Source organism: Schistocerca cancellata, chromosome 1, assembly GCF_023864275.1.
Source record: "Schistocerca cancellata isolate TAMUIC-IGC-003103 chromosome 1, iqSchCanc2.1, whole genome shotgun sequence".
In the NCBI taxonomy this organism is placed as follows: domain Eukaryota; kingdom Metazoa; phylum Arthropoda; class Insecta; order Orthoptera; family Acrididae; genus Schistocerca; species Schistocerca cancellata.
In genome coordinates this window covers 390,848,296-390,873,812 of record NC_064626.1, presented here as the reverse complement: position 1 = coordinate 390,873,812, position 25,517 = coordinate 390,848,296, and the positions used below count along the sequence as shown (strand labels likewise).

Sequence of the window (25,517 nt, the reverse complement as noted above, 5' to 3'; positions counted from 1 at the left end):
CAACTCAGCATCTCCGCTATATGGTGAGTGGCAACTTTGCTTTTCAGAATATTGTTACAAGTATAATTTCTTGTGTTACATATTAATGACTCAGCGATCATTGGCTCTTGCCAATTTTTTGTACTTGGTCCCATTCTCTGTGTGTTGTAATGTCTCCAGTCCTAGATGCACTATTTGTTTGATACAAAAGATGCCAATTGGCTCAGAATTTAAAGAAGCATAAATCTGTACATGTCACAAAATATAAACTTGTCCTAGTCTCTGTGGGCAAGCATCAGCTTGTGGCTTACATAGAAAACATTGTCAGTTAACTCAACAAAACACATTTCATACGTTGTCCAACACAGAAAAAATTGACACCTTTACCTTTTTAGAAGTGAAGATCAGTGAAATGCTTTTATTGTTTGAAAACTAAGTGATGCTGTCGTCACTTTAAAGGTAATCTTTATAGTCAGTGACACCAAAATATGAAAGTATGTTTACTGTATTTATTTTTGTTTACTATAACCGAGACACCTATGCCGAGGCAACTCTGTTCATTCACGTAGAATATACGTAGCCCAGAAAAATTTGATCTCTAGTTGTCAGTACATATACTTCATTCAACACTGTGTTCGTGGGTTCAGAATTCAAATTCTGGCATCCCTGCACATATTCTCATTCCTGAGATTAGCAGTTATTTACATTATTAGTAGTAGCCCATATATTAGTACGCTTTTGCTGCCACTAGCATGGTGCACATCACACATTTCAAGTAGTGCATCGCTGGGCTGCTCCGTACCCCCACTAGAGGCTGTTGATCATGGTCCAATACCTCAATCACCTGCAGCCAAGAGCCAGCAGCCCCTGGCAGGCAATTGCACTTTATATTGACTCACATCATCTCCAGCTGCAGCCTGTATGCGTCAATAGTCTGTAACCATCACTAGTCTGTACTCGTTCTGTATGCTGCCACCCCAGACCTAATAACTAAGAGCTTCACCTCCACTGTGGCAGATTTTGGATTTGGCAAGCTTCTGACCAATGGCCAGCATTTCATCGCATTTCAGGTAATGGACTCGGACACTGGTATGCTTTCTTTTTGTCATGGCCTCCTTTTTAGGAACAGCGGCCTTCTTTGTTGTTCTGATCGTTGGTCTCCTCTTCAGGAACAATTTCTCTCCCTATGTTGTTCTGTTAGTTAGCCTCCTTTTCCGGAATGACCTACCTCTGTTCATTGTTTGTTTGTTTGCCTCCTTTCCAGGACCCACCCTCCCTCTCTTCGTTCACTGGCCTCCTTTTCAGAACTGGCTTCAGTCATTCATCAATTGCACACACATTTTATTGCCGCTCAAGCCAACTTTTTTCTTGTACTGCAGTCTGCCAGCTCCATGCTCAGGGATGTGATTCTTCCTGTTTTCCACTTTCTCCAGTAGAAGTCATAGGGAGGGAGGGGGGGGGGGTCTGTCACCGTTAATGAACTCATTAGCACATAGCAGTAATCCAGCCGGGCAAAGAGGTAGCCACCGCAGTCCCAATCAGGAAATCTTGCCACACTGGACAACTCCATTGGCAACAGGAACAAGGACACCATGTAGCTCTTCCATCTGGCCCATCTTGCTTTGTACAATATGAGAGAGCTGCATGTGATCACCGGAGCAGCTGTTTTGTTCCTTTGTTCTCAAACGTTTGCGTAGCTGGGCCCCCTATAGTTGGTTCCCATCAAATCCCTTCTGCTAATGTGCACTACACAGCAAATCACAGTTCTTGGTCGTAGCCTGCCGCAATCTACTTTCAGCACCATGCCCTGCTTTTTCTCCTTTGGCTGACACCTATGCCACCTTGGAACAGAACCCTTATCACATGTGCTGAACCTTTGTTAGGCCCTTTTGGTTGTTGGTCATTTGAGGTCTTCCAAGTTTCCTTACATTGTTTGTTGCCCATCTACTGCATTAGAAGTGATTATTACGGTTCTGTCGTACATTTGTCTGTCGAAGGGCTGCCTTGTACAATGTTTTTATTTTTGCTCCTACAATAGCATCCGTTGGCACTGCAGTGCATTGGGGTAGCATACCACTCAGTCTGTGCCTGCCAACCTTCCTGCTGGTGTACAACCCACACTGCGATTATGCAGTTCATCCTTTGAACACATTCGGCACTGTTGTGGACGCCTCCCACCTAGATGCAGATACCTCCTGCACTGACGTGGGTGCCTTTACCCTGAAGCAGGGATGCCCTGCACCAACATGGTCACCTCCAGGCATCTCCTGCATTGACTTGGGTGCATCATTCCCGACTACAGGTGCCTCTTACTCTATGCGGGCGCCTCCTGCACGGAAGCTGGTAGTTCACACATTGATCCAAACACTCCTGTCCCATTGCAGGTTCCTGCCACATTGATGCGGGTGCCTCCCACTCTGATGCAGGTAGCTCCTGCACTGACACTGGCGACTGTCATTTCCTGCCAATACCACCTACCCTCCCACAAGATACTATGGCTTCCCAGCTTGTAGCACCTAGTGTTGACTCAGACATCACCCAGGCCCTGTCTCCAGGCTGCAGGGGCCATCCAACAGCATTTCCTTTAAGGGAAGGAAGGAACAAGGGTGCTTTCTTTCCACTGCCTCCTGCACTCCTGCTCAAGGGACCATGTAGCCCCAGAACTGTGCACAGCCAGGACAACTACTTTCGACACAATTGATGTGTCACTCATCGGCATGTTGCGGAGGAACAGGTATCTGGTCACTTTCCACCTCAAGGACGGAAGGATGTAGTTACCCATATGTTGCACCTTTGCCGCCACTAATGCTACGCGCATTATGCAGTTTGAGTAGTGTGCTGTTTGGCTGCTCCATGCCCCTGCCAGAGGCCACAGAGAGCGGTGGCGTCTCGGTAACCTGCAGCTGAGAACCAGTGGTCTTTTGTGCGCAAATGCTTCAGCTCACAGTCTGTACATGTTACCAATTCAGTTACTTTTACTAGTTTGTACCCGCTCTGTATGCTGTCACCTGTGACCTAATAACTGCTGTGCTGTCACTTCATTGTCTAATAACATATGGATTTCTTGTAACTGTGTCTTTTCATAGAGTTCAAGATACAACAGTATTAGTTCAATTAAGATTAGTAAAAAAAAAAAACGATTTGCTTTTATTTTAACACATGCGTAACCATTGTACTGACAAGTCTGTCCTATTCTGCTGAGAATTTTGGTTAGTAAATAATCTAGTGACAAATCAATTTCTTTCTTTATAGAAAAAAGTGTTCATTTGTTCCTAAAAACTCATTGTAGTAGATAAACTAAACTCATTCTGTACTACGACTGAACTGAGATTCGTTGAGTGACCTACCCTCATGGTCATCATTGCATTCGATTTTATAAATTCATGACCAGTCGACAGAATGTTTACTTTTTGTCAAGACTGATGATGTAATTACAGTTTTTGATTCTGAGTAATTTCACTAAAGGATTCACAGCATGATTTACTTGGTATTTTAAATTTAAAAAAAATTACAATGGCAATGTTTCATCAACATTTTCCCATTTGGATGAAATTATCAGACTTTTCACATTTAACTTATTTCAGTACTTCTTATTTACTTTGCACAGCAACATTTGCCCACAAGAATTAAAATATTAAATAGTATGAACATTCTACCAGTAACTGTAATTTTTTAAAAAGTAAGTTTTTATGAAAATTTCGTGTATTATGTTATTTTAACAAAACAGTTTTTTGTGTGTCCCTATTTGATTTGGTCAGGTATTTCATTTGTAGACGAGAGAGTATAAATAAAAGAAAAATGAGCATAATTGAATGACACTAATGTTATATTATGAAGAAACAAAGAAACTGAAAGATTAGATACAAAAAATTAAATCTACAAGGATGTTTTGATGTGTCTTAATTGGGTGTATTGTGTTATTCAGTCGGTGAATCTTGATATAATGTAATAGTACATTATATTACAAACTCTAGCAGAGTTGATAAATTCAAAGGCTTTGTTGTGACACACTGCACTGAGTTTGTACAGGAGGTCCTCGCAGTAGCTTAGACCCTTTTACTGGGAAATAGTTAACTCTTTGGCACTGGGCATTAGCTTTGATCCATGATGCCGCCTATAAATGTTAGGTACAAACAACTCTGAGACAATAGATAAATACAGACCATGCATGTTACTCTCTCTGCTGTGTTCAGGTTTGAAACTAACATGTAAGTCATGTGACGGAGGGCAAAAAGCAGAGTTTCTGTCGATACTCACTAGACGAAGTGGAGCTGAAATTTATGATTTTTCTTATTTAAAGCCGAAGTCAAGCATTGATTTTAACAATTGAACTACTTGTATTAGTGTTACAGCAGTAGTAGGATAGCCAACTTAATTTCTCTGATAATTCCAGTAGTTATGCAATGCTTATCATTTTTATGTTTGGCCAGGTGAAAAGGTAACAAACAGTTTCAAACATTTTATTAACAGTTTTTTTTTCTTTTTTTTTACAAGTGACAGAATTACGGCTCTTCAGTGAATTCCTGTACTAGTTGCCCTGCGAGTCATTTAGCTCACTGCCTCTACAGGAGAAGAAGACAAAATATCAGTTTAGAAGCAAGCATTTAATTTTCTGGGAGTGATATGTGTAGAATGTTTTATTGTGCTTTAAAAATAATTGACACCCGTTTCTGTCCACTTTCCACTGTGGCAATTGTACACAAATTGAAGAGTTTTATGATATTTGCTTAATGTAGTACATATGCTGAAACAATATCAAGATAAGAAGCATTACGTATTAGAAAAGTTTATTATAAAGAAAATTCTTGTAGTTAATTAGATATTAACATCCTGTCATATCAAAATCTTCATCATTTATTGAGTTTTGGGCCAGACAACTATTATACAGGGTGGCAACAGAAAAACGGGAACATTTCAACAATCTAGTGAAACTAGAAGTGATGAAGGAAAGAAATTGCATCCATAGTAATTGAAACCTTACAACTTTGCCATTTACGAAACAGTGATGGCATTTATCATTTTTTTTTAAATTACATCGTTTAGATGCCATTCTCCTGTACGAATACATTCATGAAATCTACTGTTGAGATTCCTCATTGACCACTGTAACACCTCAGCTGGGGTACTGTGAATTGCATCCTGAATTCTCTGTTTTAACTCATCCATGGTTGAAACTTCCTGGCAGATTAAAACTGTGTGCCCGACCGAGACTCGAACTCGGGACCTTTGCCTTTCGCGGGCAAGTGCTCTACCATCTGAGCTACTGAAGCATGACTCACGCCCGGTCATCACAGCTTTACTTCTGCCAGTGTTCTTGGTAGAGTTATGTAGACTTTGCTCTTGAGGTAGCCCCACAAGAAAAAATCACAAACGGATAAACCTGGTGACCTAGGGTGCCAGGGAATGTTACCGAATCGTAAGATCATGTGGTTTCCTAACAGTTCTTGCACATATGCCAATGATTGCCATGCAGTGTATGATGTCACTCCAGCCTGTTGAAACCAGGCTTCTTGAACATTTGCAAAGTTGTTCAGTGCAGGTGTAACAAAAGTTCGTAACATTTCCATGTAACAATTGGCGTGGACAGTTGCTGTGTTTTCCTGTTCATTTGCGAAGAAATACGGTCCATGTGAGGAAACACCACACCATACTGTCAATTTACCAGTGTGTAAAGAGCACTCATGAAAGTCATTAGGATTTTTGTTTGCCCAGTAACAGTAGTTCTGTTTATTCCCATAACCTGTGAGATTAAAATGTGCCTCATGTGACATCCACAACTTGTTTGGAAATTCATCATCATTGTTTATTTTTGTTGACAGAATCTTAATAATAACCAATAATCATTGTCCTTCAGTTGTTCCACCTTCTGTAGTTTGTAAAGGTGAAATTTTGAATCTAGATGCAGAACTCTGCAAACCCTCTCCCAGAACTTTCCAACCAATGCTGCTTGCTTACGGATAAAACGCTGCGGGCTCCGTAAGACAGACTCCTGTACAACATCAATGTTCGCTGGAGAATGCACACTTCTTGCTCGTCCTGTTGGTTTCTTCTTGATGGCAGATCCAGTCTCTTCAAAGTTATTAATCCAACATTTTATCGCATGTTTCGATGGAATGGCATCATGACGTCCTAAATTATAAAAATGTTGAATCTCCCTCTGTGCTGCTACCTATCACTGTTTTTACAAAACATTTTTATGGCTAATGCATGCTGTTGTCTGTTCCACTGATTCACAATTACCGAAAGGGTGGACTGTTTACTCGCTAACTGTTACGAACCCACAGTGCTGACACCTGCCCATGGCTGTCACTACTCATTTCAAACATTCCTGTTATTCTGTGTCACCCAATATTTTTATGAAATAGATATATAATGACCCTTATCATTCTGTTCATGTTATTTACGCACAAATAAATGCTCTCAAATGGGAGGTCATTTGCATCTGTTTGGTGATAGTATAACTCCTTAGTTTGTCTGTAAATTCACTGACTTAATCTGCAAAAATATATTTGCAATTTTTTTGTTTCTGAACCAACTTTACCTGTTGAACGAAATAATACTTCCTGTTACATGTCTTAAGATGCAACCAAGTGCTGCTCAAGATTTCACCATTGCAGTAATTGAACAGTATTCCAGAAGTTGCCTGCAAATGGATTCTGCCTCTAGGCTGTTGATCAAGATGTTGGTTTCAGAAAAATGACGTCTCCCCCTCCCCTCCCTCATGAACACAAAACCGTATGTAACTGATGAGACACCTGCTGGAAGCTGGAGTTAGGGTGGGAACGCAGCACTGTAATCCAGCAGCCAAGTATTAAAAAAAAAAAAAGAAAGGTTAATCAAACTTCCTTAAAAAATTCTGCACAGTACAACCAAAAATTGGTATCCTTGTCTTCAGTTGATACATGTAGGTAACTTGAACACTACAGTATCCACCAATTATTGGGTTGGTGCTTAAGCTCGTAGCATTTTTGTATTGCATTTTGGTATTCTGGTTGCTATGGGTTTATTTATTTATTTATTTATTTGTAGTTTACTGTTGCTATTAGAATTTACATATTGTCATTTGGATATAGTGACTGGAGCTGTGGACGCTAGAAAATAGTGTGCCAAATGGAGAATTTGGAACATTTTCAATATATTCTTCAGTTTGAGTTCAGTATATGGGCGACAGCAGCAGAGGCAGCCAGAAACACTTGCCCATGTATGAGGATGGTGCCATTGGATGTAGCATGGCAAGAAAAAAGTTTTCTCATTTTAAAGAGGACTTTTATCACATTAGTGACTTGTTTATGTCCAGGAAGACCTTCAGTGTTTGATGAAGACTGTTTGAACACATTAATTCACAGTGATCCGCATCAGAGTACTCGAGAACTGGCAAATGTGATGAACTGTGATCGTTCCACCATTGTGCAACATTTGCATGCAACGGTGAAGGTTCAAATATCTGGTGTCTGGGTATGGCATGCTCTAACCAAAATCACAAAAATCAGTGGGTGGCCATATGTGCATCTCTGCTTGCTCATCATCAATTGGCTCGTGAACAACACTGACCATTCCTATTCCTTTATCATTACTGGTGACGAGAAATGGTTTCTTTACACTAATATAAGGAAGAAAAGGAATGGTTGAGCCCAAACAAAGCAGCAACTTTCCATACAAGGATCTGCATGGTGCCACAATAGCTAATGTTATGTGTCTGGTGGAACAGTGACAGTGTGGTTTACTACGAATTGCTTCCCCGAGGTGTAACCATCACTGCTGACATTTATTGTCGACAACTGAGATGTCTTGCAGACACAATTTTCCACTCTCTAGCAAACAATAGGAACTTTCTTTTTGGATGAATATGTGCTCTGGACATGCCTCGACAACTTCTTCGCATGAAACCCATGCGATTTCTACAACTTCAGAATCAAAAAGTTACCCCAGTGTTGGCAGACTATTCTAAATAGTGAAGTAGAACATGTTATTGATGACTAAAGTCCCTGTTATGTATATCTGTTGTGTTTATTAAATTTATGGAAGAGCACTACAAACTTATGCACCTACCCAATACGTAAAACTGTTGTGGGGGAGGTAGAGAAAGTGAATGAAAGGTGCTATGCCTCTCTGATTAACCTATGATATAAAATGAGCTCAGTGGTACTCACCAACTGTGTAATATCAAACATCACATGAAAAAACAACAAGCAAATTTCATATTAAGTATGTCTCATTATATTTCATTAACATATAAAACAAAAGAAAATATACAAGTGAATGTTGATGCAAGGTTAGTAGCAATATCTGCAGTTGACATATATATATATATAAAACTAAAGTGCTGGCAGGTTGATAGACACACAAACAAACACAAACATATGTGTATGTTTGTGTGTCTATCAACCTGCCAGCGCTTTCGTTTGGTAAGTCACATCATCTTTGTTTTTAGATATATTTTTCCCATGTGGAATGAGGGAATCCCATAAAACATCAATTTATCTTGATGAATACTGTGATTCACACAGTCATATGCCTTAGACAAGTTGCATAAAATACTGAACAGTGCTACTTTATTATTTAATGCTTCTAAAATGTTGTGAGTTGATGTGTAAATGGCATTCTCAGTAGAGCAGTCCTTCTGAAACCCAAACTGTCATTTGTTGAGGATACCGTTGTTGCTAAGGGGACATTCTATTTGAGAATATGCCACCTTCTCAAAAATTTTGGAAAATGTCAGCGATGAAACAGATCAGTAGTTATTGACACCTTTCTTATCATCTTTATTAAAGAGGGGTTTAACAATGGCATATTTCAGTATCTCTGAAAAAATGCCGTGAATTAGTGATGCATTAAATATTTCAAATAATACTGTGCTTATTACATGGGAACAAATTTTTAGTACTCTATTGCAAACACCATCAAAACCAGATAAGCATTTATTTTTGAGAGAATGTATAATTTCCTTAATTTCAGACAGAGAAATTGGTGATACATCCATAGGATTGAATTTTGTGAAAGTTAGTTTTCAACATACTGCTGTGATTTTGCTCTTGAACTGTTTGTCCGTATGCTTTCTACTATGTTTAAGAAATGATTATTAAATGCATTTGCTGCCTGTGACTCATCGTTCGTAACCCTTCCTTTCAGTTCAATAATGTTGTTGTCTTGTTCTGTGGCTGGTTTTCCTGTCTCTCATTTCACTACATTCCATATAGCCTTAAGTCTGTTGTCGGAAGGACTGATTTCTGATGTGCATGTTTCTTGATTTTGTAACAAACTTTCTTAGTAATTTCGATTAGTTTTTGTAGTGTGCAACTACTGCAGGATCCCTACTAATTCTTGCCAAAAAATACATTTCTCATTTCTTTTCACACGATACTTTAATCCCTGTAGTAATCCATGGTTTTTTACAGTGCTGTTTAGTGTCCTTTCTGATTGGCTTATGTGGAAAGCTGTTTTCAAATAATGGTATGAATTTATCTTGGAATAAATCAAATTTTATGTTAACATTTGGTTAATATAAATTACATCCCATATCATCTCCTGTAAGCTATTCTCAAAAACATATGGTGACAAACCTTTAGTACTCTACTGTTAATACCACCAAATCCAGATGAGCTTGTATTTTTGAGAGAATGTATAATTTTCTTAATTTCAGAAGGAGAACTTAGTGATATATTGATATGATTGAATTTTATGAGTTGCCTTTTCATCATATTGCTGTGATTTTTCTCTTGAACTGTTTGTCCCTATATTTGCTACTATACTTAAGAAATGAATATTAAATATGCTTTCTACCTGTGACACATCATTTATAGCCCTTACATTCAATTTAGTAATGATATTAACTTGATCTGTAGCTGGTTGTCCTGTCTGTTGTTTCACTACATTCCATGTAGCCTTAATTTTGCTGTCAGAATTACTGATCTCTGACATATTGTGCAGATTCCTTGATTTTTAATAACTTTTCCTAGTAATTTGGAGTAGTTTTTGTAATGTGCAGCTACTGCAGGATCTTTACTTGTCAACTGATACATTGTCCTTTCTCTTTCACAAGGTACTTTAGACCCTGTAGTGATCCATGGTTTTTACATATCTGTCTAATGCCCTTTCTGATTAGCTTATGCTGAAAGCTATTTTCAAATAATAATATCACTTTATCATCAAATACACTATGTGATCAAAAGTATCCGGACACCTGGCTGAAAATGTTATAAGTTCGTGGCACCCACCATCGGTAATGCTGGATTTCAATCTGCTGTTGGTCCACCCTTAGCCTTGATGACAGCTTCCACTCTCGCAAGCATACATTCAATCAGGTGCTGGAAGATTTCTTGGGGAGTGGCAGCCCATTCGTCATGGAGTGCTGCACTGAGGAGAGGTATCGATGTCGGATGGTGAGGCGTGGCATGAAATCTGCGTTCCAAAACATCCTGAAGGTGTTTTATAGGATTCAAGTCAGGACTCTGTGCAGACTAGTCCATTACAGGGGTGTTATTGTCATGTAACCACCCCACTACAGGCCGTGATTATGAAGAGGTGCTCAATCGTGTTTAAAGATGCAATCACCATCCCCGAATTGCTCTTCAACAGTGGGAAGCAAGAAGGTGCTTAAAACATCAATGTAAGCCTGTGCTGTGATAATGTCATGCAAAACAACAAAGGGTGCAAGCCCCCTCCATGAAAAACATGACCACACCATAACACCATCGCCTCTGAATTTTACTGATGGCACTACACATGCTGTCAGGTGACATTCACCGAGTATTGCCATACCCACACTCTGCCATCGGATCGCCACATTGTGTATCGTCACTCCACACAATGTTTACACTCCTTACACCAAACGAGGCTTTGTTTGGTGTTTACTGGTGTGATCTGTGGCTTATGAGCAGCTGCTTGATCAAGAAATTCAAGTTTTCTCACCTCCCGCCTAACTTTCATAATACTTGCAGTGGATCCTGATGCAGTTTGGAATTCCTGTGTGATGGTCTGAATAGATTTCTGCCTACTACACATTATGACCCTCTTCAAATGTTGGTGGTCTCTGGCAGTCAACAGATGAGGTTGGCCTTACGCCTTTGTGCTGTATGTGTCCCGTCATGTTTCCACTTCACTATCACATCGGAAACAGTGAACATAGGGATGTTTAGGAGTGTGGAAATCTTGCTAACAGACACATGACACAAGTGACACCCAATCACCTGACCACATTCGACGTCCGTTAGTTCCGTGGAGTGCCCCATTCTGCTCTCTAACTATGCTAATGACTAATGAGGTCGCTGATATGGAGTACATGGCATTCGGTGGCAGGACACTGTACCTAATATGAAAAACATATGTTTTTGGAAGTGTCTGGATACTTTTGATCACATAGTGTAGATTAAATTGTATGTTAGCATTTGGTTCATTATAAATTTTGTCCCAGGTGATCTTTTGTAAACTCTCTGTAAAATCATTTGTTTTCAAGTCATTAATTATTCTAACTGATTTCCACTGAAGAGTATCGGTACTGTAAGTTTTATTCATTAATGCCGTGCTCTTGCTTTTGTTAGTCAAATAGAGATAATAATATTGATCCTGACATTTTTCGGTTCTAGTTTGAGATTGTCAAACAAATGATCTGGAGGTAAAGATGTATGGCCAGTGGGTATATATGCTGTATGAGGAGATCCCATGTGGTCTGTACCCACACTATGCATGTGTCAGATACTAAATTACATACCAACCTATGATTTTACTACAATTAACCAAGTTTGATGAAACTTTATACAACGATGTTATATAGAAATATTGTTTTACCATTTCAATTTCAAATTGGTATTTTTAATAGTGTCTGAGTTGCAAAAATGTACTTGTAACTTAAAATTTACTGTGAAGGTAACAGTATGCAGGACATATGCTATTAAAATCCGTATCAAGTGAGTGAGAAGTGTACTTGGAGACTGAATCTTGAATTTATGAGTGATTAAAAGTGTCAGAGCATGTGCAGAAGATTGTACATTAGTGGAGTGGATCTCACAGACTGAGTGGAAGCTATAACATAAAAACAGGCAGTACTTACACCTCTGCACTTGTCCTTAAGACAAGTATAAATACAGTTGAAAGACTGAATTTCAGGTAACATTTTTGAGAATATATTTTGGCTATAGACATAAATTTTGTATGTCTTGTGATTCGTCAGGTAGGGGATTTACGGAGTTATATGAGAAACAGAAACAACTGTCTTTAGTCTTAACTGGGATGTGCTAATTAGAGGAGAGTATGTTCTTCTATTCTAGAGTTAGAAGATGTGTAGTGTGCAGGCTAAAGTATTGAGATTTATTAATATTCTGAAAAAAATGTGTTATGGTGAGGAACAATGTGATTGCAGACAGTATGAATTGTAAATGTGTACTGATGTCCAATTTGGATGACATTTCTCAGAATTTATGTTGATGAAGTTAAACTTGCCTTTATTGCTACGTATTATAATAATGCAAGTGTATTACACAGAAATCACTTGAAGATATCAAATGAGTACTAACCAGTGAACTGTGTGGTATTTTGGTGAGCATAGCAAACTATTGAATACAGTGTGAAATTTAGGCTGTTAGTAAACTGACTCTGTCATGATTTCATAACAAAAGGTCATTGGTTTTGTACAGACAGTAACTAGTAGCATGAGTGTCGTATGAAGGATCTGAGGAGTTCAGTAATAGCTGATCACTAAAGTGTACTTCAAGAACAGTGTGTCGGAAACTTGTAGTTTCAGTTATAGTATGGTCATGGTAGTTGTGACTTTGCTATTTGAAAATATATATTAGTTATTACTTATATTACTTATATGAATTATTAGAGAATCTAATCTTACAGTATGGAATGAACACTTCAGCAAATTAATAATAAATATGAAGCAGTCTAGGGACACATGGAATAGTCAGGTTTTCACAGCTGCTCTTGGCCGAGGTATTTTGTGTGTTAGCCTAGATCAGGCAGTGGTTTGTGAGCAGGTTACTTGCAAGTGGATCATGATGAGCATTGTGAGGAAAGGTAGAAACAATAGTAATCTTATTTTTATATTTAATTTCTTACAGTAGATGTGCTTGGTTAGGTTATATTTCTATTTCTATGTTTATTTCATTCACTGCATGTACATGGGTGTCTTCCAAGATGTATCTGTGGTGAGGGAAGGAGTAAGACTTTAAAATTGCCATTATACAGGAGTTTGCTAAAGACATAATATTGAATTACTGTGGTCAGCCACATAGTACTACAGTTGACTAAATGGAAGGTTTAATGGAATCACGAGAAAGCACTTCTAGGAGTGTATGAGAATTTTGTTATGAAGAAAAATGATTTTGTACTCCATCGGAGGGGAGGGGGTTGCTTACTCCTCCCCCCCTCCACCCCCTTCCCTTGAGGACACCAATGTGCATGTAGTTTTTTTAACAGTTTGTATTAAAAGAAACTGCAGAGACAAATCTTGTACTTATGCATATGAACAAATCATGAATAAATTTTTCTTTTATTATTAATTGTAGTGTTTTCTTTGTTGCCAGCATGGTGGTGGTTGCGTAGCTTCTTTAAGAGGACCATATGGCATTTGCCTATCATCTCCTGAAAATTTGCTGTTGTTACAAAATGAAGCAGTTTTCTCCACTGAATTCATCAAGGACTGCTGTATAGCCAATAGGATTTTGGATATAAATCAGTACAGGTAGAAACGGAGCTTTATCTTGGAGCATGCGTATTTTTTAGCTACATGTCCGATGACAATAAGTCATTTCTGTTTGTTATATGATAATACACACTTTATGGTGAGCAGTTTTGGATATCACTAAGCACTTAATATATGATTTATTTTCAGTACAAGATTAGAGAAATTATATAATGCATTTTTGTAAAATGATATAGCCTTTTTACAGCAACTAAAGTCCATAATGTGTGAGGTGTGATGTTAAAATTAGGTTAGTGTGGAAATTAATCGTAGACTTAGATATTGGAGCCAAGTAGAAAATTTAGAATAAACACAAGCAAAGTACTTGTCTGGTACAAACACCAAAAAGAAGATAGGTAAACCAGATATTGTTCAAGAAGAATGATTGCTACTTACATTGTATTTATGTCAAATTGTGTTTATGTGCATTCATCTATAGAAATTACGACTAAAATTTTTCCTATATTCATTGAACTAAAGTCTCCTAATCACTGTGCTTGACAGTCTTCTCATGCCTCCATTTAGTCCCTGCTTGCTCCACCAGACAGTGCTCTTCTCTCTCCCCATCTGCATCCTTCTATCCTACCCGCTTCCCTGCCCCACTCCAGATTACCACTCAACATGTCACTTGCATTCGTGTCCGAGCTGCCAGACATGGCGGTTATGTGTGCTGCTGGTGTTCTACTGTGCTTGTGTGTGTGTGTGTGGTTTTTATCTTTCTTTTTTAAAGACAGCTTTGACCGAAAGCTAAATATGTAACAGTATTTTTGTTGTGTGTGTCTGCAACTCGGCATGTCGTCTTTATGGTGAGTAGCAATCTGTCCTTTTACTAATATTGTTGTCTGTGTTCTGTTGGTTATAGTTCCATGTATGCGATGATTTTCTGTATAAATGAAGAAAATTGCTGTGATACATAAGAGACTGGACTAATATTCAACAGTAAATGCTTAAATCTCTCTCCAGCTGTCCTGGTTTGGTTTTGTGTGTTTCCTCTAAACCACATCATGTAATTGCCAGAGTACTTCCTTCAGCAAAGCCAACCTTGTCCTTGTCCATCTCAAACTGTTAGTCGATAATATATAAAATGTGAAATGACTGGATAAATCCGATAGGATTAATGATGTTAATGAAAACAGAGGATTATAATTTAAACCAAATAAATGTTTATTGAATAACATTCACATAAATGCAGTTTCTTTTTCTTAAAAAAAAAATCAAATACAGAATCATGTGAAAGCAAAGTTCATTTAAGTGCACATTTATTTACAAAACTTAACAACAAACTCTCAAAGTCTGGAAGTACAGTTTCCCACTGTCAATTGTTACATAAACTAAAGTTCAGACCTCTTTGAAAACTATTATGCCTGACAATTCACAACTTTTATTGAGATAAGTTCACAAGGCTGAACAACAAAACGAAATAGGTAACAATAACAGTGCCAGTAAAAGTCTCCTAATTGAGGCAAACAAAAGTTCACTTCTAATTTTCCAAAAAGTTTCATACTAACACACACACACACACACACACACACACACACACACACACACACACACACACACTAGTAAGAGTCCAATTCAGAGATGAAGATGGAATCTTCAATGGTCAAAGTACACAAGGTCGGCATCTGGAGTGAACTCAACTTCGAGGCTGGTTCTAGCCCCTAAACAGCTGTCTCCAGCCAATCAGGTTTTGGCATAGTGATACTTCCAGCATGCTGTGGCTCGAGCTCCCTGTGCAAGAAGTAGTTCTCGGAATGTCTGTTTCCATTATCTTACACGTAAATAGCCGATGTTTACCCTGGTGCTTTTGGTACACCTTGGACATAGACAACGCCGTCATCTGTAGTGTAATATGTGTTGCCAGTCCTCAGGGGCTGCCTTGGCTCTGGCATAATACCCCTCCCCCCTTGGAAAAGCTGGTGCGGCATGGGTGACCGCGGGGGAGAGAGTACCAATATAGCCCGGTGCTGTAGGCTGATCTGTAGCTAAGTCCTCGTGAAGGAGGCGGTGGAACTCGGCCACCGGAGAGTAGGGCACTGCCTTACACGAGAGGTGGCTGGAACGCCAAAGCAGTGGCGATTGTGAGTCGATGTTGGGTTGGGCAAGTGGCACGGGGACGTCTGCGTCGTACAACCGACGTGGCGCTGGAGAGGGGCCGGAAAATGGGTTCAGGGGAAGGTCCTGGAAATGCCCTGAGTCCCAAGTATGCGGAGGTGTGGGGCTAGCAGACAGCGTCTGCTGGTTATTGCTGGGAAGATAATCCACCAACTGTTGAGAGGGCATCAACGTAGGCCCCAAGGAAGGGGCCGGCAATGGGAGAGAGAGAGAGAGGAGCCAGTGTTTGGGGCTGTGGCTGCTCGAGGAAACAAAGATGCAGTTGGTTGCGGTGACGTGAAACCACCCTGTCGTCCAGGCATACGTCGAACAGTTGTCAACCACGGGGCCAGATAACGACCCGCTAAGCCATCTGGGCCGGGGCCCGAAACCGCGAGCCCACACCTTGGAGCCAGATGAATATCGGAAAGCACTGGCCAGGGCATGAGGTCCAACCTGCAGCAGGAGGAGATGAAGTAGGGTCTGAGGTTGGTGACCATGGAGCAGTTCAGCTGGTCTCATTGTCACCCACCGGTGTGGCCCTGTAGGTACTGAGAAATAATGTAAGAGCTTCTTCGGGAGAAAGGTCCTCTGTGTACGTCTTCATCTGAGTTTTAAAAGTGCGAACAAAGTGCTCTGCCTCTCCATTGGATTGGGGATGGAAAGGAGGGGTAAAGACATGGTGGATGCCATTATCGTGGCAGAATTTCACGAACTCTTGACTGCGACATTGCGGGCTGTTGTCTGATACCGAGGTGACGGGAAGGCCTTCAATGGAAAATATTTTTCACAGGGTCATGATGGTATTCTCTGTGGTGATAGAGGAGCATCAGATAATGAAAGGGAAGTCGGAGTAGGCATCCGTGACGAGTAACCAATAAACGCCGAGGAAGGGTCCCACAAAATCCTCATGGATGTGTTCTGACGGGAGGGAAGCGGCCGGCCAGGATTGGAAGGACCGGCGCAGTGTGGGAAGGACCTGGGTACACTGCTGACAACCCCCGACCATGCGCTCCACGTCCACTGTCATGCCTACCCAGAAGACATGGTGACGTGCGAAGATTTTCGTCCGGGCAATACCCCAGTGACCTTGGTGTAAGACGTGGAGAATCTGGGACCGCAGGGAAGTTGGTACAATGACTCGTGGATTGGCATAATTTTCCGCGTGGAGGAGCACCCCGTTAACGACCACCATTTGATGGCAAATGTTAGAAGAAGGCTCGGAGGTCAGCCTGGGCTGAAGCGTCGGCCAGCCACGGAGAACATAGCGGCGCACCGGTTGCAGAAGCGGATCTGCGGTCATCACTGTGGTCACACTCTCAGCTGTGACTGGGAATGCAGCTAACACATCCTGTATCTCGTCATCGACCTGAAAAATTAGGAGGTCTGACGAATAGAATGCTGAATCCTGGTTGGAGGGGAGCCGAGACGAGGCATCGGCATTGGCATGGTGGGAGGTGGGCCGGAAATGGATGGTGTACCTAAAACGTGAAGGAATAGAGCCCATAGCTGCAGGCGGTGGGAAGTTTTTGTGGGTAACTGGGCTGAAGGGGAAAATAGGGCCACAAGGGGCTTATGGTCAGTGATGAAGCAAAAAGGCGTACCGTAAAGGTACGGGAGAAATTTGGTACAGGCAAACACAATGGCTAGGGCTTCCTTCTCAATTTGGGAATATTTGCATTGGGCATGTGTAAGGGATTTAGATATGTACGCCACCGGGTGTTCCGATTCATCCGGTAGACGGTGCGAAAGGACAACCGCAACACCATAGTCTGAGGCGTCCGTAGCCAAAAGGACAGGAAGAGTGGGGTTATATGGCATGAAACACACCACAGAGTGCAACCTTTGCTTTAAGGTTTGGAAAGCCGATTCACAAATTGGGGACCAATGAAAAGGCACGTTCTTTCAGTATAGGTGATGGAGGGGCACCGCAATGTGGGCGGCGGAGGGAATGAACTTCCTATAGTAAGTAATTTTACCCAGGAAAGACCGCAATTGGTGGACGTCGCGCGGATGAGGAAGGGCCGTTATAGCGACGATGTGGGAGGAGGTAGGTGATACGCCATCACGGGAAATGATGTGACCCAGGTAGGAGATAGCCAGTTGGAAAAAGGAGCATTTAACAAGGTTGCATTTTAGACCCTCTGTCTGCAGGCGCAGGAACAATTGTCGCAGATGACTGAGATGTTCATCCGCGGTACGACCGATGATGATGATGTCATTGAGGTAGTTTATACAATGTGGCATTCCCGCAAGAGCTGTTCCAAGTAACCCTGAAAGATGGCCGGTGCACTAACGATGCCATACACGAGGGGGTTCAACCGGAACAGCTCAAATGGTGTGTTGACGACGGCCAACTGAGTTGAAGGTATTTGGAGGTAAACCTCGGCAAGACCAATCTTTGAAAAAAATTGTCCCCCTGTGAGCTTGGAGCACAGGTCCTTGAGGCACAGGAGGGGATAGTCTTCAACCTGTAGCTGAGGGTTAAGCGTAGCCGTGAAGTCGCCACAAACTCAAAGACGCCCATCTTTTCTCTTGAGGACGACCAACGGTGTGGCCCACGAACTGTAATAGACCGGAGTGACGAATCCCTCCATGGTGAGACAGTCCATTTCTTGTTGAAGAGACTGCTGAAGGGCATGGGGAACCTGCCGGGCCTGGAAGTACTTCGGGCAGGCAGGTGGTTTCAGCTGGAGTGACACATGAAAATCTTGAGCACAGCCGATGCCCAGTGAGAAGAGGTCCTGGAATTCCGTGCATAAGGTATTGACTGCTGGAAACAGAATGTGGGAAGACACCAGATGAACAATGTCGTCGATGGCGAAGCCAAAGGCCCGGAAGGCATCCAACCCAAAGAGATCTGCCATGGCCACATTGTTGACCACGAGGAAGGTAACTTCCCGGCAAACCGATTTATACGAGATGGAAGCCGTTAACTGACCCAAGAGGGTGATCGCTTGTTTATTATAAGTAAGGAGGTGTGGGCATCGGGGGGGGGGGGGGGGGCAATCTTCACATAAGAGGAATAGTTGATCAGTGAGAACACTGCACCGGTATTCACCTGCATCTGCAGCGGCCTACCGTTGACCTGAACGTCGATCATCAGCTTGGATGATCCCGAGACTACAGCTGGTTAATATCCATGGGTATAGGCCCCCAACGGTCCTTGGCTGGATGAGGAGGGAGCTGCTGAGATCGACAGACTGAACTGACATGTCCGTTACGGGTACACACTGCACAATATGCCCACCTGTCAGGGCAGTCTTCTCATGCATGGTTCTTAAAGCATCCCGGGCAGGTCGGCAGTCAAACTGGGTTGGTGGTGCTGGCGAGGGCACGGGGGGCCTCCATGCACCGACGGTCTGTGCCAGACCCGCGGTGCCGTCCGAGGGTGTGAATTCCTGGACAGGGCGGCTGCCCTGTTGACGCTGTGCAGAACAGGATGGTCGGTGCCAGTCAACGGAACGGACAGCGCCAACGTTTTCGACATCCACCGCCGATGCTATGGGCTCTGAGGCGTCGTGGTCGCGGAGGGCCGCCACTTCCGTGCAGGGCTCCAAACACTTGTCGGCCCCCGTAGAGACTTCATACTTGAATGCTAGATCAATGATCTGGTTCAGAGTAGGATCGTCAGGTCTGAGGGCGTTGTGCCGGAAAGCCGCATCAGGAGCGGCCTGGATGAGGTGGTCGCGGGCCATCTCGTCTGTGTAGGATTCTTTGGAGACTCGTGTGTTGAAGTGACATTTCTAGCTGAGACCTTGCAGTTCCATTGCCCACTGTCAATAGGATTGGCCAGCCTTCTTGCGACACTGGTAAAATTTGACATGGGCAGCTAACATGTGGAACCATCATCGGTAGTAAGCAGCTAGAATCTCACAAATCTGGGAGAAAGTCAAAGAATCCGGAGGTCGAGATTGGAGTTTTGTCAAGAGAACATACACTTTGTACTGGTTCCAGGACAAGAAGTAGGTACGAAGAGCAGCCTCTTAGACAACCTGGTGGATTTGAAAATGCTGCTGGAGCCGCTTCTCGTATGTTTCCCCTTCTTCTTATTTGAAAGCAGGAAACACCGGGGGCAGCGGAACCAGGCAGTTCTGCAAAAGTTCTGTAAATAAACGTTCCTGTGTATCCTTAGATTTCTTGCAAAACTGTTGAAAACCTTGTAGTAAGTCATGCACACTTTGGACCAGCTGCTGAAGTACAACTTCTGCCATGAGAATATACACGCAGGCACCAACTCGTCGCCACTTGTGTTGTGACTGACAATTCGCAATTTTTCACAAACACAACTTTTATTGAGGTAAGTTCACAAGGTTGATGACTGAATAACAAAACAAAAAGGTAACAATAACGAAGCCAGTATAAGTCTCCTAATTGAGGCAAACAAAAGTTCACTTCTAATTTTCCACAAAGGTTCATGGTAACACACACACACACACACACACACACACACACACACACACATACACACACACACTAGTAAGAGTCCAATTCAGAGACGAAGATGGAATCTTCAGCAGTTGGAGTACACAAGGTTGGCATCCGGAGTGAACTCAGCTTTGGGACTGGTTCTAGCCCCTAAATAACCGTCTCCAGCCAATCAGGTTTTGGTGTAATGATACTTCCTGCATGCCGTGGCTCAAGCTCCCCCTGCAAGAAGTAGTGCTTGGAATGTCTGTTTCCATTATCTTGTAAGTAAATAGCCAGTTTTACCCTGGTGCTTTTGGTACACCTTTGACATAGACAACGCCGTCCTCTGTGGTGTAATATGGGTTGCCAGCCCTCAGGGGCTACCTTGGCTCCGGCATAACAAAAACATCCAAGAATTCCATCACACATGACTATTAATGTCAACTACAGCAAATAATTACGCTTCACAGCTGCATCAAATTGCACAAACAGAGTTAAATTTCATAAAAACAAACAAAGGAACTTTCGGCCACACCTTTGTCAGGAGAAACACACACCATTCATTCACACAAGCAAGCACACCTCATGCACACACAACTATCAACTCTGGGTGCTCAGACCAGAATAACAATTTGACAGCTGCCACCCATTCCATAACAAGAAGTTCCTTTTATACAGCTTAGCCACTGGTGGCTATTGCATCTGTAGTACTAAGCAGTCCCTCTCCAAATATACCAAGGGTCTCACTGAAGCCTTCACAGACCCAAATTACTCTCCCAACATTGGATGAAAAACAGATCTTCCGTGCCTTATCTCTCCAGTCACCCACCACCTCCTGAAGTCCCACTGTCCAACCACAAAGAAGCATTCCCCTTGTAAGTCAGTACCACCCAGGACTGAGCAACTCAATCACATTCTCCGCCAGGGTTTCGACTACCTCTCATTGTGCCCTGAAATGAGGAATATCCTATTACTAACCTTCCCACAGTGGTATCCCACCACCTACCATTCGTACCTACTCCACACTTGCTCCCACCTCTTGCCTCACAGCTCATATCTCTGGAATAGACCTAGATGCAAGACCTGTCCCATAAGTCCTCCCACCACCACCACCACCACCACCACCACCTCCTTCAGTCCAGTCACAAGCATCACAGATCCCATCAAAGGTAGTGCTATCTGTGAAAGCAGTCATGTGATCTGCAACCTAAGCTGCAACCACTGTGCTGCATTCTACATGAGTATGACAACCAACAAGGTGTCTGTCTGCATGAATGGCAATCCAACAAACTTTCCAAGAGACAGCTGGACCACCCTTTGGCTGAAAATGCTGCCCAACAAAGCTTTCTTCAATTCAGTGACTGCTTCTCAGCTTATGCCAGCTGCATGTTTCCTACCAAAACCAGCTTTCCTGAAGTGCACAGGGGGAAATTCTCCCTGCTATATGTCCTACTTTTTCATAACCCTGCCCCCTGCCCTGAATCTTCATTAGTCACTGTCTTTCACCCATCTATCTCCATCTATTTTCCCACTCCAGCATTACACAGCCTTCTGTTCCACCGGTGCACCCACAGCCTCTTCACTTCTCTCCATATCCACTCCCACCCCCACCCCCCCACCCCTCCACCCCCAGAACCTCACACCTAACTTCTGAACTCCACCTGACTGCCCTGCCCTGTCCCCACCACATCTCTGATCTCTGTATATATTTTCTTACAAATATTCTGTATGTTCCATTTGTTAAATCAGGGCTGAGTCAGCAGAATTAGTAGTGTGTAAATATTTAGTTCCTCAGTCCTTAAATTATCTTGTGTTGCAAATGTATAATCTGGAGCACCACCTAGTAAAGGGAAAGAAAAATAAATCTTCCTGCATATTTTATAGTTGCTGGATACCAAAGTATAAAGAGACAAAATCTGCCCTTGTCACTATCGTTGTAATGTTCTCAGAACTTTTCGTGGCAGTGATCCTTTTCTGCGCTGTCTTTAAACTTAGTCAATTTCTGTCATTAAACATTTGCTTTTGATTGTTAAATGGAAAAAATTATTTTTAGAAATATTCTCAGTTGTTCTTTCATTATTCTGACTTTAATATTTTACTTAATAGCAAGGTATTTAAATCATGTGCTCTTTTCATCTCCTGGTTTTGCCTGAAGGTTAGGTGGTCCTTCCAGTTATTCTGACAACTTCAATGCTATGAAGGTGCTCCTGAGGCAGTCTCACTGGCCAACACCTGCAGAAAGGTAATACTTGTTGCTAATAACATGTGTATATTCCTAGGACATTTTGAATGTGGAATGAAACTTCTCTACCACTGTAGGTGCTCCAATTTTTCAGGGATGAAAATGACTCAGCTAATACTGATAGGCACTCAGATTCTGATACTACTGTGGAGTCTCAGAATTCTAGAAGAAACATGAGCTCACATAGAAGGTAAGCTTTTTGCATTTTATGGTAATACCTCATTAGCCTTCTTTCTGCAATGTATGAGATACTCACTAAAAGTATCACCTGCCACAGAGAAAATAGCATTCAGTTATAATCAGGCAAAGGAACAAACTGGTTTTTAAAAGGGGAAATGGCACTATGGACCATTTGTAAGCTGCAAATTAAATTACGAAGCAGAGCAGTGAATATTGCCATGTGCTGTGCATAATCTGCTATGTTTAATTGGTTATACACATACTTTTTTTTATATATTTCTCAATCTGCCTTATGGTGTGTACCACTCTCATTTGTCCTTCCTCATGTCTCACTCACAAGTGTTCTACAGGAAGAACAGTCATTGGTAAGCCTCCATGTGAACTCAAATCTCTCCATTCTTTCATTTACAATGCTCTGTAGATCCGATTGTGGAGGAGAACCTTGAGGGATGTGGAATGAGTCAACCTATATACTGACATAAGACAAAGACATCATAGAAACTTAAAATGTAGGCTGCATTAACAGTAAACTGTCACTGTACTGCTTGATGCTATTCATGTTTATGCCATCTAAATTGAATCAGGTAACTTTAGTAATAAGGCTGATATTTTGAAAGAAAAAAATCTCAGTTTTACTGTACAGCTGCTGTTTATTTTCCATTAGTAGCTTAGTACTTATTTGATTTCAATAAGATTTTTTGAAGAAAATGTAGATTTATCAAAGAAAATATGTTACATCTAGAATTACTTAGTCTTGTTTATAGTACATTGCTACTTTCCACATAGCTATCAGAACCTTTCAATCCATCAGTCTGAATATTCAGATAATTTGTAAAAAGAGTGGCTAATGAGCTACATTTTTAATTTTCTTTTGAATTGATGAGGATTCTCATTTTCTTGCTACATGTTAGATGGGAGCTTATTGAATAACCTACCGCCAAGAATACATAACTCCATTCTTTACCCAGGACGTATCGTCATGGTCTTTCTGCAAGATACATGTAGCAGGAAACATTATATAGGTTAACTTTTCCAGAAACCAAAGTACAACTCTTGTAGTAATGTATTTGTTTATCATTTGTTGTTGTGTGTGCTCATGGTGGGCAATAATTAGTGTGTAATTGAGGAGCAGTGGTGCAGTCTATACTTGGGGCTGGTTTTTCGTGTTACATCCCATAGGATCATTTCTCTGTTGAGCATTTTTAGTAAATTTTCTATCCCATGCTCATTTATTTTGATGTCTGTAAATTAGTTGCTTGTGAGATGGTTGAAAGGAGGAATCACAGTATGATATTCTGCAGTAAAACCGTTTTGAAAAAGAAATTTAATATTTCAGACTTCTTTCTGACATCTTCCCTTTCAGTACCAGTATGGTCACTGAGGACCCAGAGAGATGACTATGCTCTGTTTCCATATTCAACATAAGATCAGAACTTCTCAGTATTTTCTATCATATCAATATATAGAACTTTACTTTTGAATTTGTTGAATCAATCATAGATATTTCTTTACACTAATTTTTGCTCTGTTTGGTTTTTGTTCATCTAGGAGATTTCAGTTAGGTTTCAGTCTGGACCTGTGGTCTCGCAGTAGCATCTTTGAATAGTAATCAAAATGTTATGGATCCCAGGTTCAAATCTAGCTAATGCTTAAATTTTGGACAAAAATCATCAGCAGTGATGGCCAAACACTCCCGATATAAGGAGTCAACAATGGGACGGGACATTACCCCTAAAAGGTAGAAGAATTGGCAGTGGTCAGGGGTATGAGGATGTAGAAGTCAGTGGAAACTACTGCTTTAAAGACACACAGCATATGAGTATATCCTTGGGACATGTAGCCTGTAATTCAAAAAGTATCATGATGATCTCTCTATTGGAAAAAGATTCTGGGCTAGTCCCCCATTTTGATCTCTGGAATGTGACTGTCAAGGAGGAGGTAACAATGTTAAAAAGATTGAAAAATCAATGAAAGGGTAACAATATTAGGAAAAGGATAACTTGCTACTTACCATAAAGATGACTCGTTGAGTTGCAGACAGACACAACGAAAATACTGTTACACATTATAGCTTTGGCCACAGCCTTCTTCAACAAAGAAAATACCACACATTCTCACCTTATGCACATATGACAGCTACTGCCGGTAGCTCCAACTAGAATGGGACTGTCATCAGGAGTGGGGTGGGAAAGGGGGAGGGATTGGTGTTGTCACAAATGGCCATGTCTTTGATAGGTTAAGATAAGTTTGTGACAGGACTGGAATAGGAACCTACTCCTGTCCTGTCACAGGCTTATCATACCCCACCAGAATCCAGGCCACCTGTGAAAGCAGCCATGTTGTATACCACCTCTGTTGCAACCAATACACAGCCTTTTATATTGGTATGACTACTAACCAGCTGTCCATCAGGATGAACAATCACTGCCACACTGTGGTCAAGAGCATAGTAGACCACACTGTGGCACAAAATGCAGCTGATGGGTGATGGCTGATGGCTGCTTCACTGCCCAGGTCATCTGGATCCTCCCATCCGTTAACAGCATTTGTGAATTGTGCAGATGAGAGTTATCCTTTACTTCACATTTGCTCCTGAAATTATCCCAGCGTCAACCTACAACAACCTACTGTCCCCACACCCTCCACCCAACTGTTTCCGCCCCCTCATTCTATCACCTTACTCTCTTTGTATGCTGCCCTCTGCTATCCATTCCCCTTCCCTGCTCCTCTCCTTTTCCTACCCCCCCTCCCCATTCCTCCCTATCTCACAATGCTGTGCCTGGCAGCGTCTAGTCCCTGCACACTCTGCCCGACAGCACTCTTCTCTCCCCTCACACGTACCCTGCTGTCCCTTCCCTTCCCACTTACCTGACCCACACCAGACTACTATTCAAGTGAAAGTTGCATTATAGTCCGAGCTGCTGTGGTAGC

General features: G+C 41.7%; 1 protein-coding gene across 5 annotated transcripts in view; it reads left to right on the top strand.

Moving 5' to 3' along the window:
* Positions 1-25,517, top strand: part of LOC126175571 (telomeric repeat-binding factor 2-interacting protein 1-like) — a 200,572-nt gene that overhangs the window by 9,911 nt on the left and 165,144 nt on the right. For 4 of the 5 annotated variants that reach the window (XM_049922456.1, XM_049922440.1, XM_049922431.1 and 1 more), the window contains exons 2-4: positions 13,503-13,660; positions 22,320-22,406; positions 22,501-22,596. In XM_049922456.1, coding sequence (XP_049778413.1) covers positions 13,503-13,660; positions 22,320-22,406; positions 22,501-22,596 — 341 coding nt within the window. The remainder of the gene's footprint in view (positions 1-13,502; positions 13,661-22,319; positions 22,407-22,500; positions 22,597-25,517) is intronic. The other variant, XM_049922465.1, reaches the window with a different exon arrangement.